Raw genomic sequence first — 20,915 nt, forward strand, 5'->3', positions numbered from 1 at the left:
CATACTTATCTGAAAATGTTAGCCATAAGCTTACAGCTGTAAGCCATATATCTGACAAGCTCCCATTAACAGGGACCTCTCTGAAGGTTCCACAGCTCCTCATCCTATCTGTGTGGCCCAGCCCTCCAAGGGATTGGCCTCACAACTTGGCTCCTCTCAATGAGTGAGGCTGAGAATGCTGCCTGAGTAAGGTGTGGAGCTGACAGGTGTCAGTCAGTGATGTTTCTGGACCAGAGCTACTCATCCGGAAGGCCACCCTTCCTAAGCACAACCCTGTAGGTGGCCAGTGGTCTATCAGTGCATCCATGTCCGGGGACGGCCTGACCTACAGCACAGGTCTTAGTATGCCCAAGAGGGGGATATAGAGTGAAGACCATCCACCCAGAGTGTGGCCTCCTGCTACACTATGGTCTGGCAAAGGACAAGGTTGACAGAGCAAAGGGTGTGGCATGTGAGCAGATGAACAGAGAGAAGCCAGGATGTCAAGAAGGGCCACACTCAACCACAGGCAACACAGAAAAGGAACTTCATAAAACGCAGATCTCAGAGTGTCTCCTAAGTACTAAGAGCCCCTCCTCCACCACCGTGCCACTAAGGAGAGAGGGACTTCCTGAAGTTACCCCACCCCCAACCATGCAGCTGGTGTCTGAGGCCAGCTAGAGGAGGCAGCAGGTGCAGTCCTGGAGGCCTGTGTACAACAGCAGCATCAATTCCAATTACAAAAATCATTACATTATGGAATTATATAGAATTCTACTTATGGAATTACAGAAAGCATCACAGACTCACGCTGGTATTCCATGACAGTTCTCAAGTCCCTATTGTTTATCCTGAGGGTAACAGTGCTCTAAGGACAGTCTAAGGAAGGCAAGGACTAGCCCAAAGCCTCCTCCTTGCACCAGATGGGCCAGGGACATGACCCCACTGGGTACTGCCCAAGGGACATAGAAGGGCTGGGATTGTCTCTGGGGACAATGTCAGCAGCTGAGACTACAGAATACAGCAAGAGTTGCCCAGAGCTCAAAAAGGAGATGGCTTCAAGTAGCTGGGGCAGCCAACTGAAGCATGGCAGCCTGTGTGTAAGGGGTGATCACTGTAATGTCCCAGAGAATCAATTATTCTTGATTCCTTTATGCCCTAGACTCCATAAAACTCACTTTATAGGAATAAAGTTCAGTCCTATCCAGAATTTTGGGCAGGCACTCTTCAAACTACCAAACTATCACACACAAGGAAAGGCTGAGTGAGTCCTTGAAAACTGCAAAGGCGTCAGCGGTAGGTGACCCATCTCACAAACACAGCAGTGTCCCAGAATAGGAGTCCTGTATCTTCACTAGGATCAGAAAGCATGGCCATGACCTCTGTGGACGGCAGGGACTTGTGCACCTCAAAGGATAGGGTCCAATATAGAGAGACTCTTGGCTTGCACAGAGAGTGGGGTAGTCTTAGAGGACAGTCTCAATCCCTAAGTCGAGGAACTGGGCTCCCAAAGGCTCAGACAGGCTTTTTCCCTGGGGACTTTTAGAAACAGACCTTGGAAAAACAGACACCCCAGGGACGCTTGGGAGAAAAGGTGGTGGCAGTGTACAGGATGGTTCGGACAGATCCTGTCATTCTTACAGTTGTATTTAAGGACCCATGTTTCTATGTTTTGCACAGTGTGTATATGTTGGTATAGGTTAGTATGTATGCATGTGGGTGTATATGTTGGTATAGGTTAGCATGTATGCACGTGGGTGCTCACGCACAGACGAAGTCCAGAGAACAACCTCAGATATCTTTCCTGAGGTGCTATCCCTCTTTTTTTTTTAATTCTTAGCTTTTATTTATTTAACTTTATTGTACTGTAATATAAAAACAATTTTAGACTGTTTTTGCCTGTGTGTTTGTCTATGTACCAAGCACATTCCCGGTGCCCAGAGAAATTAGAAGAGGGGATCAGAGCCCTTGGTACTGGAGTCCCAGATGGTTGTGAGTCACCATGTGGGTGCTGCAAATTGAGCCCCAGGCCTCTCTAAGAGCAGCAAGTGCTCTTAACCACTGACCTATCTCTCTGGCCACAACCACCTTTATTGTTTGAGGCAGCCTCTCACTTGGCCTGATGCTCAGCAAGTAGGTTAGGCTGGCTGGCCAGTGAATGCCAAGAGCCCGCCGATCTCTACCTCTTCAGAGCTGGGATCACAACCCCACACGACTTTTTTAGGTGCATAATGAGCTTGGGACCTAGTGCTTAAGGACTGAGCCATTTCTCAGCCCCTTGTCTTGCTTGCATTTACTTGTTTAGCCACACATGGGGAAGAGACAGTGGGAGGGCATTGCAGACAGAGCCAGTCTGCCCACTGTAGCATCTTCAATTCTGCTGAGGGAGGGGTCGGCATTATGATGTTTCCTCTCTGGATTTTCCTGTCATAGAACTTAATCAGATTGAAACCCTTTCAGCACTTCTCATTGATAAATGGAATTAGAATTCCCACGTGGAGCTGGACAGCTCCGAGTCAATAGCAAACTTCTGTTGCACAAGCTGAGACCAGGTCTCTGAATGGTTTCAAGGGCTGGGAAAAGGGTATCAACCTTACAACCACACTCAAAAACAACATTCCCAGACAGCTTCTGAGAACTTGAGAAGGCCTGAGGTAGTAGAGCATGGGGTCCCTTTGGCTGCTCCTCCTATACACAGCAGTATTTCTGTATGTTCCCCCACTTATGTTCAGAATATCGTTAATCTCTTTTGTGTTTTTGTTTTTGAGACAAGGTATCATATATATATCCTGGGCTAGCCCTGAACTCCTTAGCAGTTAGGGATGACCTTAAATTTCTGATGATCTTACCTCGGCTTCCCAAGCACAGGGATTACAGGTGTGAAAGCCATCGCCAGTGTTCTCAATCTCTAGCCCAGCTCTCACAGGAACACAAGTGTCCCGGAGCATCTGCTCACTATCCACAAAACACACCACCTGACCAGCACACAGTCACCCACAGCATCCTGCACAGGGTGCATGTCACGGCCATACATCCCAAGCAGCCTTCGCCTCCCATCTCATGGGCCAAAAGTGTGGAACCTCTCCAACATTTCCTGGAGATCAAAGGAGAAAAGTACTTTCTAGAGCTTACAGGGGCCAACCACAGAGCTTTCTGGCCACTATGGGCCCTAGCAGAACGGGGTAAATGAATGAAGGACCCCAACAGTGTGGGTTTTAATCGCAGCGGCAGTCCCTCTCAGCTGACTAGTCTGAGACAAGCTTCTTAATGCCCCAAATTTGAGGAGATGGCAATAATTACGACTTAGTTGTGCAGACATGTCTTACAAAGACATTTAACATCTGCGATCACCTTATGACCTCTCACATGGAGGAAATGGGGCTTCAGTGGTGGGCTCCCATATCTGGCCTCCTCTTACACCTACCAGGAAGTGGAGACTGGCCAAGAAGGAGTAGCCGTACCCTTACTCCTTAGCTTAGGGTCCTGGAATTTTTCCCATCCAAGACCACAGGTCTATCCAAGGGGCAATCCAGTGGCAAGAGGAACATGAAGGTGAAGAAGGATTCACACACCTCAACTGTCACACAGCTGCTGGAGACCACCCACTACTTTTCCCTCCCTAGATGGTGTGACCAGACTCTCCTGTGTCCCCATGGACTTAAACATCCCTAAATCCCATCCCATCTACACAAGGTCACCTTCCTGGCTGTGACTTTTTCAGAGCTTCCCAGGTGTCAGGAATTAGTGAGGGGAAAAGGTTGCCTGGCCCCACATGCCTTACAGAAACTTGGTCATAGGCTATTGGGAATGTTTATATTTTAAATTAAGAAAGAAAGCATTATACCTGAATGGCTAGGCTAACAAATATCATCACTCAACTCAGCCTGTGGCAGACACCAAGTTCAAGGAACCAAAGTATCAGCAGAGGTGCTCAGCAAGATACAGCTAAGAAAGGACAGAGTAAGACAGGTGACTATTCTGGGCCCTTACTCAGGAGCACAAGGCATCGGTACTTAAGGACATATGCTAGGGACAGTACTCATGTCTGCTCTATCTCTGCCCACTGATGAGTGTTAGAAGAACAGAGTGCCCCACCTGAGGCTCGACAACCGGCCGACTACCTGCTTCCGGGAAACAGACCCTGAGAAGGGACTCTGAAGAGGGACATGAGTGAGTGTGACAATGGACAGCCTCGCAAGCTTCTGATGATGAGGGCCATAAAAGTCAGTGGAGAAAGGTAGGGAAAGAAAAGGAGAGCAGAGCAGGGCTCTCTTCGAGGCCCTCGAGGTCAGAGGGTGGAAGGGACATGTGGGATTCCGTCACAGTATATCCCAGGTGGCCCTGGCAGTCGGGCAAGGACAGAAGCTACCAGTAACAAAGTGGAGCTTCAAACTCTATAACAGTGCCCCAAGCCTTTGTGTCCCTGTAGAAAACAGAAAGGTACAGTGGGGAGCCCAACTCCCCTAGTTCAAGCACAGAAACCACACACACTCAGCTGACATAAACTCTGACACTTTGTCTGTTTCTCCCCTACTTTTTTCCTTTCATTTTTCTACTACAACTTTTACAAACCTAAAAATGACACGTGAGCATTCAGATGTCTCACTGAAGACTCCGACTGGACTTATAACACTCTCCCCTTTGGGACAGCCCTGCCTGGGGTCAGTTTGGCAGTCTCTTGACACTGTATGAATGTCTTCTTCCAGGGATGACAGGGTAATATGGTCCTAAGAAAACGAACCTCCTCCCCGACCCTTAAACCAGAAATCAGATTTCATTCTGACATAGGGGGAAATGGCTCTCAGCACATAAAGACCAAAGCAACCAGGAACAAGCCCCAGATACCCCAGGACAAACTTTCCTAGAACACAACACCATATACCTGACAGAACACCCTCTTCGCTGCAAGGATAGCCATAGAATCCCAGAGAACAGGCAGAAAACAACCAACATAGTAGGTCACCCAGGGCCTGGGACAATTTGGGGAAACTGAACCTGGCCTCCCATACACAGAAAGATTCAGGGATGAAGATAACGTTCAGTTCTTAAATATCACACATCTGTTGACAAATCATTGGTGAATCTCATTTTTAAATAAAACCGAATGCATACTACAGTCGGTACTCACATGTGATGTTAGGCGAACAGGACAGACCCTCTTCTTGTACCATGCAGTGGGAAGGAAGAGGAGCCAGGCACCTTGGTTTTCTTGATACCAGATCACACAGTGACACTAATTCTAAGGGCCTTGGAGTGAGATACATTCTAATTTAAGATATTTATTTATTTATTGCTTCCTAATGGGTGTTTCCCCTTAGAGTGTAAAAAGAAAGGCTACAGAGAAGACAGTTTGGGTCCTCTCTGCACTGCTTTGCAAGCCTGATAGGAAGTGGCTGCTCAAAGAGCCAACTATTTCTTCTACACAAACAAGGCCAGTCAGAGTGCCTGGAGCCACCAGGCAGCTCTTCATTATGGCCATGCCTGACCTGGCCTTCCCAGTTGGAGGGGATTCCAGAAGCTCTCCACAGACAAATAAACAGCAAATAATTCCAGGGGACAGCCTTGTAGAACTGATTCCTTAATCAACAGTTAAAGAAGCAAATTGGATTTGCCCTATCACAAAAAAGAAATTAATCCCAGACCGTAGTTATTGTCTTAAGCACAAGGAGGTTGTCTTAGAGGCTTGGCTGGATAATTTCATTTTAAAAGTATCTCTAAAATTTGACATCCCTTGGGATTTGTGGTTTTCTCCATCATTATATAACTGTAAACTTCTGTATGTTAGAGATTGGATAATTCCTTTCAGCTGGACCTGGCCTCCAGCGTGCTTGGATGCTAAGGATGCAGCCAGCGCTAACGGGTTGCTAGGGGTTACTAGCCGGTCTTGGGAACAGGATGGCTTCCCAGAAAACCTATCAAAAGTTAGAGTGTTCGAAACTCTTCTAATTTATTCTCCTCGGTTCACTTTTTAAATCTCTGCTATTAATTACAAGAACTGCTAGAGGCTCCTTTTCTCGGGCTGCATCTGTAGGACACAACAAAAACAGAACAGAAACAAAGGCCCAGTCTCTCTGAGGTGGCCAGGTTTGCTCCTGTGGAGTAAGTAGCTCTGCTAGGTTGAGCTCTCTGGAGCCATATGTTCTTGAGACATTCTGCAGAGGAACTAGCCTTCAAGCACATGGTAGTCATAGGCTGGTCCAGTCACACAGCACTAGCTGACAGGGTAAAAGGCTCTATAAAGCCAGTTGTCTTCCCGGTTTCCTGCTGTCTCCACACATGAACTACCTCCCTGGACTTTCCCATCCTGTGCACAGTTTCAAAGTTGATTAACATTTTGTCTCTAGGATTACGTTATTACAGCCTTTATGTTTTAATCCATTTTTTTTGCACCATGGGAAAAGAAAAAAATTCTACTATTTGAGTAATCAAGTTATTTCTGTAAAATCCTAAATAAAATGAGAATTTTATTAAAGATATTTATCTCATACAACAAGAATAAAATCAATTTGCAGTGTCGGTCCAGCATCCAGCTACAATAACATTAAAATATATTGTTTACTCGCGGGTGGGGCCGTTTCTCTTTTCAGATTGGTCAATGAGGGGGACGACATAGCGTCCTCCTTTCAGAATGCTGGCCTGGCGGCTGGACATGGAGGAGAGCATTTTTATTGTTAATCAATGCCAATCAATTCTGAGCCTTGATGTTAAATAGGGATCAATACCACTGGGCTGCAGATGAGATCTGATCTCAATTGCTGAGCAGACCTGCAGAAGTTTTTAATCATAAGGTAAATCAAGACTGGAACATAAGTCAGATGAATTAATATTGGTGGTGGAGGACCTCGCTTGCCACTGATCCAGCACAAGGAAATTTCTGTCATATTTCATTATCACTCTTAGGGCAAGCTGAAGGCAGCGTTTGGGGAGCATTTCTTAGTGGAGGCTGGAGCGCCCCTCACACCACACGGTGAATCCTCACTGCAACTGCAGCCAGCTGGTCCACCGAGTATAGTTATACGTATGCCCCATGAATCTCATTTTATGCGATTAAGATCCATAAAAATTCAATAGCTTTTCTTCTGCAATTCACATTTTACCTGGTGAAATATCATAAGAATTTCATTATCTTTGCAGCTGTTGCCTGGGATCAAGCAAAGGTTATTATCCTCTTCGAAAACACTATAGAATATGTACGAAAATGTCAGGAGAACTGGGCATTTAAAGCTTGATTTTTTAAAAGAAAAACACTGTCTGAAGTTTAGAATAAACTGCACTTGACATTTATGTACCATGATGCATTTCTTGGTAAACTGATTTTGCAAGGAAATTCTTTGAATTCGGCTCTGTGACCAGATTGTAAAAGGAAAAGGGAAGATAGGAGGAGAGGGTTGGAGAGAAGCAGGGAGGGGAACAAGGAGGGAGAGGAAAAAGAGGAAGGAGGGTAGGAGGAGAGAGAGGAGAGGGGAAGCCAGGGTTGAGGAAAGGCAGCACAGGGGTCCCAGAGCCCAGTCCTGCACCTCACATCAGTTTGTACAGGATTTCCTAACCTTTCAGATAACCATCCTTGGGAAGATAACTCTAAGAACCCTGACCAATTGGAATGGTGTGATCCTAGGCTCGCTCAGGCCCCTTTAAAGCGTTTGAAGAAAAATGGTCAGTGCGGAGAAAGTGATTGATCAGAACGCTCTGTAAATCACGCGGATTCCGTACTGTCCTCCGGCCTCACTGCTAGGGTTCCACCTATGATGATAAATTAGCATTAGATGGGACCTAATGAGTTTACTAAACATTTGGGATTTGTGCTAATAAACTGGCTGGCTGTGAACTAGCAAAGGCAATGAGCAATCCCGCGGCTCTCTCTTATCTCTGTAACATGACAGTTGAACCACGCTTCCAATCTGCGATCAATTCATCATCCGACACCATTGTACATTCCTCACAAAAAGATAATTACTGCTTCCCTGGATCAGAACAGCCATATTTCCTTGGAATTGCAGGTCCTGGTAGCAGGCTCTGTCACTGCTGCCTTGAGCCCCACTGTACAGCTCTATTTATGATCATTATTTTCGCCTAAACAAGCCTTTTTCCTCAACTTGATAACGAAACCTGCTACGACGAGGCGGGGCGGTGACGACATTGTTTCCTCTGCGGAGTGCTTTTACATTTAGTGGAGGCCGCTGGCAAATATTTTATTCAGGGCATTAGTAAAAGTCTCCGCTCGTTAGAGAGTATCACTACCATTTCCTTCAACAACGACGACGACAACAACAACAACAACAGAAAAAGAGTCCTGTTTCCAGCCCTGATTTGTTAAAAAACAGAGAGTAAGAGTAAAGCCAGCCACGTCACAAGGAATAAATCAAAACGTGATTAAAAAGACTGTGGCCGGTTTAAAAATCACAGACCCCTTGCCTTCTCTGCTCCTCCTTCTGGGCTCTCCCTCCTCGCCTTACAGGGATCTGCCCTGCCGACTGGTCACCTCTCTGTGACCCCCACACACGCAATAAATTACCATAACACATAACTCTGAAACAATGTAAATTAGTTACTGTGCACAGCCTAATAAATGGGGACAAATGAGTTTGGTGCTGGAAAGGGGTCTGGATGTTCTAATTGCTGGGAATAGTTATCCAAGGGTCTTAGCAAACATGGGCCATGACCACTACTCATGACCGACACTCTGAGCCCAGCAAGCACACTTCCCACTGCATTTGTTTGTTTGTTTGTTTGTTTGTCTGTTTGTTATTAGGCCTACATACAGTCCTGGGAACATTAAAGAAGTATTTTCAGAGTATAAGGCATATGTGTGTGTCAGGATCTGCGGCCCGAGACAAGCTTGTTTTCACATGAAGCTTTCCTAGGCATCGTGACCAGCAAGTCAGGTTCCCAGAAAGGGAAGACCAGTGTCCGGGACAAGCCCGATGGCCAAGCAGAGTGGGAGAGACCTTGAATAGGGAATGGGTGAGGGGGGCAGGATCTGCATCTGAGGCGCACAAAGGCCCAGCTCTGGATGGGACCCGGGCTGTGTAGTAACTTGCATGACTCATTATTTGTTCAAAGTAATGATCTTTGGGGAAAGGACCGTTATATTTAGAGCCCGCTTGTCACGTTTAATAAATGGCAGGGACTACCGCTCTCCGTGAAGCACTCTCCCAGGTCCTGCTTCTCTCCCTGGGGCCTCCCCTGGCCGGGGACCCACAGCAGCCGATGTCTGGGTAACTGATGGCTGCTGCCCAGTGGCCAGCTCAGACTGGTGACCTCTCATGGTGGGGACACACCGTTCATCCAACCCAATCCCCAACTTGTTTCCTGACCCAATCTTCCGGGTGTCAGGGGGCTTATCGCTTCATTGAGAATGTGGAAGTGGATGGGGAACCGGCTCTGGCCACATGCCCGACAACCAAATATCAAGAAGAGAGGCCACCCGGCCACCCCGTCCCAGCACACTGATCTGATTTACAAACCTTCCCTAATGTGAAACAAATGCTGTTGGTGCGAATTCATACTTAACCGTAAAAGCCCGAGCACTGCTCTGTCTCGGATTAAATACCACATATAACTCTCAGCAGGCTTTATGTTCTGTTTTACTGTCAGCAATGGCTAAAGCTGGCCTAACATTTTGTTTGGCAATTAGGAAAATTTGTAGTTTAATTTATTAAACCAAAAAAGCCAACAAGAACACCAAACATTGAATTCATCCTGCTTTTATGCCATGGGGCAGCGTGGTTGCCTTTCCAACAATTTAATCATTCGCCTTTTATGGGCCTCCGTGATTTAAATATTCCAAACAGTATTATTTAGGAAATAAAACCCTAATAAGTGAAATTGAGCTGTGCCACTTCAATAAATGTTTAATATAAAGTTAAAATGCTTTAATTTTTTGTAAAGGAGCCAAGAACTTGAAAGGGGCGGGGGTTAGGGGGGGGAGCAAGTGGGACACGCAGCTTGCACAAGCTACAGAGCCCTACAAACAACTCTCCAACCTGATGGGCAGCACACGGGCTCAGGAATGAAAGAGCTGCACAGGGAAGCATCAGGACTGGAAAGAAAGGAACAAACTTTTAGAAGTGACAAAAAAGAATCACAAGGTGTTAGCAGTAATGTGAGGAGAGGAGGAAAACTCCAGGGCAGGCCACTCCTGGAAACAGCTGGCCTGCAAAGCCTGCATATTTAGTATGACCCTAACTGTGTGTCCCTGAAGGGCAGGGATCCAGGGACAAATGGACAAGTGCCATGGGTTTGGGAAGGGAGAGGGACAGAGAGTAGGATACTGGGGACAGAGGCCAGGGCAAGATACAGGATGAGAGATATATGCCACCAGACATTTGTCAAACTCCATGGAAGGTACAACACCCAGGGAACTCTCCAGTCATTTGTGGACTTTAGTTAATTCATATCAACGTTAGCTGGATATTAACCAGCTTTCCCCCCATCCCCATACCTAGTGTAAAATCTCCACACAGGGAGCACAGGTCCAAATGGTAAGGGAAATTATGCTTTCAGTTTGGTTTTCTGTTAGCCTAAAACTGCTCTGGAAACAGTCTGGATGCACAGACAGGCAGCACACATTACATAGCTCCAAACTCTCTGCCTATGGTCTCTGCTGCCCTGGGCACACCTGGGATGCCCACCCTCCCCTCCTGCCTGTAGGGTGGCATTCTACAGAAAGGGGCACAGGTCTCTCAGTGGTAAGGACTTGACACAAACACCTGTCTGCCTTACCTGTCAGGATGACTCTTAGATCCCTAGCCTCTCTACCTCTGGCAATGAGCGTTTTGGCAACCTTGAAGGATGCTCAAGGAGAAAGCTTGTCCTCAAGCCAGGGAAGGGACCGTTTCTGACTGCAGAACCAGAAATATCAAGCTGATTTGGTTGGAAGTGGCACCCTTTCCACTGGGCTACAGTTGTCCTGTTCCTAATGACAGGCCCTAGCCCTTGTCAAAGTTGGATGACCTACTAGTTCCTGACACCTGTACTCCCAAGGAAGGTGAGACACCCATCTAGGGCTATAATCAAATCTCAGGCTGGTGCTGCACATGTGTCACCCTCAGGGGGGACTGACCAGGCTCAGGCTCGACCTGATTTTACAGTCTAGAACATCTCCTCTGTACACATGTATGCAACTTGGACTCTTGGTGAAAAGCCCCAGAAAAGAAGGCATCCTGCCCTCACAGAAGCCTGTATGCATAGGGCCAGCCTTCCAAGTGAAGGATAGCTTCCTACTTTGCAAATTTGTCATCAGGAGGGCAAATGTTTTGAGATTCTTGAACACTGCCAAAGTTGTGTCTGGTTGTGTCGCTTTAACATGGCACCCTGCCCTTTGGGGCTTTCTGCTGAGAGAAAGAGCTAGGAATTACAAGCAGGGGGTGGGGGTGAGGGATAGAGGTGGGACAGGGCGAGAGCTGCCTGTCGGGCAAAGGAGGCCTCCTCCCAGATGTGCAGCAGCTCCTCGGTCCTCCAGCAGAGACATGCTGGAGCCGACTTCTTCCGCTAGTGAGGCCTGGGCTCTGTATCCTACAACAACACCACCCGAGCCCCTTCCTTTCTGCACATGGTAAACTCATTTCCTAGTGAATTACCGGGAAGGCACTCGGTATGGCCCTGCTGCATTCAGAGGATGCTCACCATCCGCAGACCCTTCCTAGATCTGGAGCGTTTTCTAACTGAGTAACCTTCAGTGAAGGAGTTCCAGACGGACAGGGGTTGGTTTTCTTTCTTTTTAACGGAGTAGGAGCAAGAAGCGATACAATAGCAAACTGAAGTCAGAGTTCCCCTATGCCCATGCCCATAAGCATAGTGCTCTTCATCCAGCTCCTTGGCAAATTTACAGCATTTACCATTTTGACAGATGCGGCGGGCTGTTCTCGGAATAAAGTGTTTTAGAGAGCGTTGTCGAGCTTCAAGGATGCAACGAACATTAGTTACCGCCCCCCCCCCCAAGTTCGAGAAGCTTATAAAATACAAGAAAACCCTTAACCCATAAAATCCCTCCACTTATTTTTCTAAATAATAGCCATATTTTTATTTTAAAGCATTCATAATGCCAGCATAATGTCTCATTATATAGAGTTTTAACCACAAACATTTTGGAGAGATTTGCTACTAAGATAAACAAACAAGAAGAACGTGTGTTCTGGCAAGCAGTCAGGAGCGGACGGGTGAATGGTTTTCATTTTCTCAGAGTGCAAGCTAAGGCAGCTCTGCCAAGTACAGGTTAAGCTCCTCGAGTTCTCACTTCCTGTACCCCCACTTGTCAATCACTTCCTGTCTGCCACGACAATCTCCATCATTAGAGCCTGGAATTTTTATCTCCTCCAACATGCCTCTCGTTGCTACTGTGAGTTTGAATTCTGATAAATTATTCACCATCTTTGAAAAGTAACCGAAAATTATAGCATCAACTTCAGCCACCTATATCTGGGGAAGATCGCCCTCCTCCTCCTCCCTGTGTGCATCCCCCATGCTTCCATGAGGCCAGCTTCTCCTGCGTTCTCCAGCGTCATGAGAAGGCCTCTGGCCAGCCCCAATTATCTTCTGGTGCACAGAGCGTAATTATTTGCTTCCTGTAAGCATGCGTAACAGAACTCGGAGTTTGGACGGCTTTCCATACGGTAATCCAATTCGTCCATGCCGTCCTAACACGATTACAGGCACTGGCTATATCTTTGCTCTTCACCTGATAAGGCTGCTGCAGAGGCGCGGGATGGTCTGCGTCAACATCCCTCCTGGAGTATAGCTTCTGACAGCCCTGCTTCCAGCCCCTCCCTCCAGCCCTGCATTTTCATAGCAACCAGCTGCCTGCCGCTGCCTGCCCCTAGCAGGCAGCACCAAACAGCTTCAGCCCTAGCAAGAGCTGATGAGAATCTGAGCTGGTTAAGAGTGCTGCGGAAGTCATTGTGGGCCTGTGGCTTGTTTTCCAACCCAATTCTACACCCGTCTGGCCTGGTCACCCTGTGGGCCTTACCCAGCCAGCCCAGGCAGCCATAAATCTCTGTAGGCATCCTTTAGCCTAGAGCAGAGATATAAACCCTAGGCCTGATGCTGGCCCTGGTGCCCTATTCACTGTGACACACAGCACTGGCTTATACAAAGATGCAGCATGCCTGATGCACAGTTGTGGCAGGGTGGTGGGCTCAGAAGCACGCACACAAAGTAGGCACTGTTCCTAGTGCTGCCCCCTCTAAATGAGAGCGTGTCACTGTGACTCTAGTAAGCTGCTCTTCCTTTTCTGTTTATTTTCAGAAGTTTATGAAAAAAAAAATTAAAGGATGAATGAGCATGGTGAACTTTTTGCCTCTCTTCGTTGGCATACCAGGGAATAAAACAGCCATTCACACCTGAGCCTGGCCGAGCCAAATGGGGCTGGTGCCAACCTGAATCAGAGTCTTTGTAGCCATTCCATTCATCCAAAGTGCATTTTAATATTGCCAAATTTCTAGCCAATATTTTCCCTTCTCTGAAGTCCCCATGTATTAAAACAGACCCAGAACCAAAGAGTGTCTCAGCTTCGGGGCCAAGGCCAAGAAGAGGGCTCCAGGGTCTCGAGGCCTATTTGATGATAATTATATTCACTTTCAAGAAAACTGAGAAGGAGAAATTAACAGCAAACTATGCTGTTCTTGCTGTATTATGCATACAGAATGACAATCCGTCATTTCAGAAGTTAACAAACGGTCTCCATTCTGCAGGTTATCCAAATGCTACTGAATAGAAAACCTTGGGTTCCCTAAATGATGTGTAATTAAAATTATTTTTAAAATCCTCCTTGACAGGCCGAGGCTTAGCCAAAATGTAAATGACATTAAAGAAGACAATGAATTTAATTTTATTTAATGTCCCTTTTTGCAGATCCTCATTTACATAGCATTTTTAACAAAAGCGTTGACCTTATAAACGCTGGCATTTGTACAGCTTCGCCGAGTTGGATTTAATCACGCTCGTGCAAGGCCATGAGGGAGGGGGCTTTAAGTTCTCTGCTTGGAGATGGAGTAGGAATAAAAACATCGGGACTGGTCAAATGTTTATCCACCCAGCTTCTGAAAACAACCTGACAAGAAGATGTAAGGGGCTGGGGAATAACCCGGTGCTGTTTGTAAGGCTTGGTAATAATCATACATAATCGTTTGGAAATATAGCTAATAAAAAATATAATGAGTGTTCAGCAAAATCGGCATTAGGCCCAAATTACATGATATTAATACTTGAACAGGTGCAGAAAGGAGCTTTAAATGAGGTAAATGAATAAATTGTCCCAGAGCACAACTGTGTGCACTGACAAAAAGTCAATCCCATGAATAATTCAGCAGGCAGGACTGCCAGCAAAGGTCGGCTCTCTTTGACCTTTGTGACAGGAAGTGAAAGGAAACACTGTTGACTAAAAAAAAAAAAAAAAAAAAAAAAAGGAGAGAGAGAAGGGAAGAAAAAAGAAAGAGAAAACCTTCCGCCCTTCTGGGCTACCGTTCTGCCATCACTTTAAAGGTGTAGTAAACTTAAAACACACAAATGAAGCAAAGCGGGGCTTTGGGGGGCTGAGAGAGAGCACAGAGCTAAGATTGCTGGTGCTTACACCCTCCGACCAGAGACGGTGTGAAATCGCAGACAATGAGAGGTTAAGCAAATAATGTTTTTCTACAACCCAATGTCAATTATGTATAAAAATCTGAGGTCAGCTGAAAAGTATTTTCAGAGCCCACGGGGCTGAAATTCTGTAACAGCTGTTAAATATGACAAAACTTCATGCACCCCCTCCCCCCAAAAAAAGAAAAACTACAGCCATTCCAAACTCTGTAAGAAAGAAAATAGGATAAACAGATGTCTGGCTCCCAGACAGGAAAGTAGGACAGACTTGGAATGATAAGTCTCCCAAACTCTATAGACTAATGCCAGATTTATTGGGGAGGGGGCACTGCCTGCTGCAGAGATGCCAGCGAGCAGGACGCCAGAGACAGTGCCATCTGGAACTGTCCTGCAGAGCATGCTCTCACTTGCACACAGCCCACGGTGTGCAGCCAGCCCGAGTGGGCAGCCGCACTGCCCTGCTCCTGCGTCCTCCACAGGCTGCAACAGTTGGACTCTGTCTCAGTGCTCTCAGGCTGACTGAGGAAGGGGAAGGTAAACTGATGTGCCTTCCCCAGGCATTTCCAGAGCTCCTGAGGAAACAGACCCGGATGGCACAGGCGAATAATGTGAGCCCAAGTGTGGTTTTGGTTTAGCAGCTATGCCGACATCCTGTAATCACTTGCAGCCCTTGGAATGTACGGGTGAAACAGGAGAGATTTATCTGCTCATATTTGGGATATGTGGACAATGGGTGTTCCTAATGAAGACCATCTGCTTTTGTGTTTTCCCAGAAAACATTATTTCATGAGGAAAATAATGCTCCCTTCCATCTCAGCAATGCCATAAAAATTCATGCATGTATATGTGACTGTGTTTGTATTTGCATATACACACTTGCATATGTGAGGTGACTGTGGTTGTGCCTGGCCGTGTGTGTGTGTGTGTGTGTGTGTGTGTGTGTGTGTGTGTGGTATGAGGAGGTAAGCCTCTTTGTAAGTCGATTCAATTCATGTAGTTCCTGTGTCATCTCTCACTTTACAATGTTATAGTCCTGCTCAACTTGGTAAGTTGCTATATTATTTTAAAGACTATAAAAAATTGTTTCTCCAACAGTGTTTTATGTGGAGGGAAACAGTCCACGTAAGGAAAAGCTCCACAGTAAATGACAACAAGGTTTCTAATGAGGGGCACCCTCACTACCCACCCACCCCTTACTTTGAAGTGTCTTCCTTGCCATTTGTAAGTATCTAATACTTCTGAAAGATAACTAAACTAAATTGTGTAATTAATTGATTTAAGGCATCAGGGCCTATAGAATGTGATTACCCTGCCAGACCAGGGGAGCTCCCTTCCCTGTTCTCATAACACACAAAGCAGTTTCAACGTGTGGAAGAGCTTGGTGTGGGTTGGAGCAAATATGGGCCCATTGATCTCAATTCAGGTTGGAATTATTGGTTTATATCCTCAGGACAAATATGCTTTATCTGGTCAGAACCTGCTAAATGTATCCAAAGGCCATAAAGAGCCAGTGAAGTGCATTGGATAGAATTCTTAAGCCAACTAACCAAGTGACAAGAAGGCTGGTGAGGGCCTGTAAACTCACCGATCTGATGGGGCATTTGATTCTGCAATCCTCAAGGGAAAAGCCAGGCTAAAAACTCAACAGGAGCAACTAATTTTCAGGGGCAGTCCACGCCCTATAGAAATGATCATCACTATGAAACAAGACAGATCTCTGCTGCAAATGACCACATTGCTCCAAAGAGATCGCCTGCTGAAGATAAGCCTCTCTCTTTGATTAACACAAGCTGTCCTAGCAAACACTAAATTCATTTTTCCTCCTCTAGAAATATGCCTTAAACTGGAGATAGTGCCAATACCACAATCATTTCACAGGGATTTACAGCAAGCAACAAAATGCTAATAGTATTTTGTCATTACAAGTGACAGCTCTCTTAAGAATGCTAAAAATGTACATCGTATTTGTCAGTACATAAAACTATCCTTACCTTAAAATCCCTAACATGGAAGGTGATTAAAATTCCTATAAAATTGTCATATCTTTGAATTTAGTAGCAGAGCAGATTTTTCATCAATAATTAAGACCTCCAAAGCATTTATGCCAAGCGTAAATGGAGCTTCAATCCTCCTTATTCAAATAAACATGGTAAACCCGTTAACCAAATGTTTTTACATTTCTCCCTTCCCCTCATGCTTCTAGAATATCAATGATCACATACTTCTTGTAGGTTATAAAGGTGTGAATGATCTTTGCATATATTTTAATTAAACAAACATAAGCAACACACACACACACGCCCCTTAGAAGAGAATTAAAGAGTAAATTCAGTGTATTGGAGGAAAGTGCTGCCCATCATGAGATTAAAAACTGAGTCTTGGGTGTTATTCACTATCAGTGTTCAATAAGTGATTGAAAATGAAGAAATCCAAAGCGCTTTTGAAGGGAGACTCTAAAATGTGAGTCAAACCAACATGGCCTCTCGATCATGGCATGTTTTTTTAAGCCATGATTTTAAAACAAACCACATTTAAAAACTCCAACTATCACTGGAAAGATGAAGCATCTTTCTTTCACAGTGTTGTATTAAGGGCTAGTGTACCTGCCTCTCAAACGACTTCCACCCAGACAGGACTCCAATCAATGGCTTTGTACACTTCTAGCCCATCCAGAGTAAAAATAAAATAAAATAAAATAAAATAAAATAAAATAAAGAGTTCCATCACAGGACAACAACCCGAAGCTGTATGACTTCCACAGCCACAACCCCGAAACAAATACAATTACATTGATTTCTGGAGCTCCAGCTTCATAAACTGTTGGACTTGTTCTCGACTGCCTGAGTGACGGCCACAACTGGTCAGCCCTATTTGATTACTAATAAGAGAGCTGTCCCTTCTGTCAGATACCGAACATTCTCCACTAAGCAAACAGCTATTCCAGCTAGTTAAACATTAGCAATGCTCCCCACCGGTGCCTCAGACTTCTTTAGGTTTAACTCGTGGGGTTTTCCGGGTTTAATTTTTCAGACCCTGGACAGCAAAGTTCGTGATCAAAAGATAACTTTGTAATGAAAGCTGTTGAAACTCAACCCCTCTTCAAAACAGTCTAAACCTCTGCCTCACAAAACTGGTGTCATATATACACATCTAACATTTATTCGATTTGGGTACCAATTTCAAAATCTGCAGTCAATCACACACTGGGCCCCTTGCTGCTCCCCATTGTTGGGAAAGAAAGAAATCTTCTCTCCTTCTCAGAATAGCCTGGGTGAGTCAGGAGGGGAAGGTGGCAGTGTTTTTGTTCTTTCCACTAAGGCAATGCCAAGTGCACATTAGCACCATTAGGACTAATGATTGGTATCTTAAAAGGATGCCACGGTGCCCAAGGAACATGATAAATGGCAAGATGAGGAACAGCAAACCTAAAGAATGCATATAGCTAATCTAGTTATGGAAATTAATGTTGGAAATGTAACCAGCATGTGTAATTAGTTTCAATTATAACAACTTTGGTTTGTTAGTTACATATTTGCTACTTGACATAAAACGACAGCCACAATTGGAAAAAAATTAGGAGACATTTTGCAACTAATTGAGAGCAGATTAAATTCATTCTACCACTGGGCGATGATTGCAAGAACGCCACCACCCAAGCTTCAACTTCAACGACCATCCGAGGTAAAAATAATAACAATAATAATGCAAAAACTGAAATACTTGTTAACAAATTAGCAGAAAGCATTTTGTGACATATCTCTGGGTTTAAAGCCAGAGACTCTCTAGGCATAAAGTGCTCCTCACAGTGAGAGCAGTGGCAGATGAAACTGCTTCCCTTGACAACTCGCAAGCAATTACTGAATCCCCACAGAGCGAGCCACCGGGTTTCCACGTCAACCCACCTGTGCATGATAACACAGGCGGACAAATGGTGCAGTGCACAAGATGAGCCCAGCACCCGCCTCAAAGCTAAGGAGACACTGGAAACCAAGCAGGAAAGAGAGTCTGGTTGGTTGCTACCGTTTTGTTTTGAAAATAAAGAAGTCATCCTTACCTGTCAATGATTACAGGGTCTGAGGGTGTCTCGTTTCTATTGCCACAACTCTTCTTGTCACAGCACCGGCTGTGGGGCAATTGTAAACATGGGTTTCAGTATGAAGCTCAGCTTTCTCTGTCCAACTTATAATTTTTTTCAAAGTCTGACCATGAAGCAGTAGGAGTCAAATATATATATATATATGTACTAACTATATATATATATATATATATATATATATATATATATATATATATATATATAGTTTTCCTACTTAGGCAGCTTGACACACTTCAACCTAGTGAGTTCCATTAAACTTCTGCTGTAACTTTCTACCAGAAGGAGCAGGGTTAAAGACATCTATTATTACTAGCAGGGTAGCCAGAGCTCCTATACAAATTATAATGCTAAAATGCAGAAAACATGCTGTTGCTGTTTGTCTTTGCAATGAGCTGAGGAGAAAAGGCTGGAGGCTGGGGAATAACTTTTCACAGTCTCAGCCTTTGTTTACCTCCAATTGTCAAGCTGTTATTTCTGGAAAAGATGCAAGATGCCACCTCTAACCAATATTTCTTTGGGGCATTTATTAATTATAAGCACAAAGGCGTGCATCAATCTATCACAAACTCCTATTGTTGCTTCTTTAAGCCTACCTTAACTCTGTTATTGAAACTTTAATTAAAGCAGAAACGAAACAAAAATGTTATGCTTCTCGCATTTTAAAAAAGCATACTTGTATAATGGTTACATGTCTAAATTAGCTAAATTAACACCATATGGTAGGCAAAGTATATAAAGCCTTTTAAAGCTGACAGCTAAAGTGATTAAAGAAAGTCTACAGTCTTCCACTTAGAGCTTAAATCACATCTGTGCGCTTTCTATGTTAATTGCCGTACATGCAGAAGTGGATAATAAAGAAATTCCACTTTATTGGTTGTAATTTATATTTATTACCTGATATGAGGAAAAGTCAGCTTTTGTATATTGGTGCTGTAACAATACCTCTGCTCAGAAGTGGCATTCAGGCAACAGGCACCATAGCCGAGGAGAGTATGCCCCTCAGAGTATGGGGCCTGCTACTGTAGGCTGCAAGCCTGCACAACCTTTTCTTATTATTCCTTGCAACTATATTTCACATGCCACACATACAAAGTCAATGATGCGTTTTTATTCGCCATGTAGGGGCGAAACTCTTGTGGTAGTTAGAAAAAAAAACAGGTGGGAAATTGCTCTTCTGACAGAGATCTCAAGTAACGGCACGCTATCTAACAACAATATGAACGATGCATCGCTGCTCTAGGGAAGAGGTTAACTGACAGAATCACAATCCAATTCTCACATACACGAGCTCTGTAATAAGTACAAAAGGCTTTCCTTTTTTTTATCAATAACAGACAATTGTACGTCTCAGGATGCAAGCGTTGGAGAAGGAAATACTCAAATGAGTCCCAGTGAACTCTGACTCCTGCGCGAGGACAGATGCATCCCCTGATCTGTGTGTTTCTCTCTCTCTCTCTCTCTCTCTCTCTCTCTCTCTCACACACACACACACACACACACACACACACACACACACACTATATTGCCACGACAGGGTCAACATATTAATCCGCTCTGCTGAGCAGCGGGTTGTACTAACTATCACCACTGATGGAAAAATGAGGCCGGACACTGCTCTGGGCGGGTCTGGGCCCTCCTCCGGCCTGCTAGGTTTCTATGGACGCCCTCTCTCCCCCGCAGTTGGGCGGGATGGCCGGCGCCGGCGAGCACGGCCCGCGTCCCCGTCCCCTTAGCTGGCTGGCGCCACGGCCGCCTGCCTCCCGGGGGCTCACCTGCACATGATCTCGTGGGTCAGCAGCACGCGGCACATCTCCGGATTCTTGTCCTGGCCTTCATACACGATGGCCTGCGTTGGGGACAAGCAGAGACAGGGGTCACGCAGCGCCTACCGCTTGGGCGCCACACCGCCTCGGGCGCCGCAGGCCTCCGGGGGTGGCAGGTGTCCAGCCCCCACGAGGGGAGGCGACAGGCACACCCGGCCACCCTCCCACCCTGCCACTTCAGTCAGTCGCGGGGATGCTTCGCTCGGCCCGCCTGCCCAGCTCTTCCCATGGGTGCACCCCGGGCTTGAGCTCGGGAGGGCTGCGGGGAGGGCGAGGCAGGGCCTGCAAGAGACCGGGGCACAGCCGGCGAGGGCGCGCAGCCTCCCAGCCGGCTCCTGAAGCTTGGGCCACCGCAACCTGGCGTCGTCCTCTGGCCATTGTCTTATACGAAGGCCCGATCGCTCTATCGGAAGAAGTCGATCAGAGTGCGCTGCGACTGC

The 20,915-nt window shown here is 45.8% G+C and overlaps 1 protein-coding gene across 22 annotated transcripts in view; it reads right to left on the reverse strand.

Moving 5' to 3' along the window:
* Ebf3 (early B cell factor 3) overlaps window positions 1-20,915 on the reverse strand; it is a 129,135-nt gene that overhangs the window by 95,204 nt on the left and 13,016 nt on the right. For all 22 annotated transcript variants that reach the window (NM_010096.3, NM_001113414.1, NM_001113415.1 and 19 more), the window contains 2 exons: window positions 20,425-20,498; window positions 18,611-18,679 (listed from right to left, as the gene is read on the reverse strand). In NM_010096.3, the coding sequence (NP_034226.1) occupies window positions 18,611-18,679; window positions 20,425-20,498 (143 nt within the window). The remainder of the gene's footprint in view (window positions 1-18,610; window positions 18,680-20,424; window positions 20,499-20,915) is intronic.

The sequence above is a fragment of the Mus musculus genome, chromosome 7 (assembly GCF_000001635.26).
Source record: "Mus musculus strain C57BL/6J chromosome 7, GRCm38.p6 C57BL/6J".
NCBI lineage: Eukaryota > Metazoa > Chordata > Mammalia > Rodentia > Muridae > Mus > Mus musculus.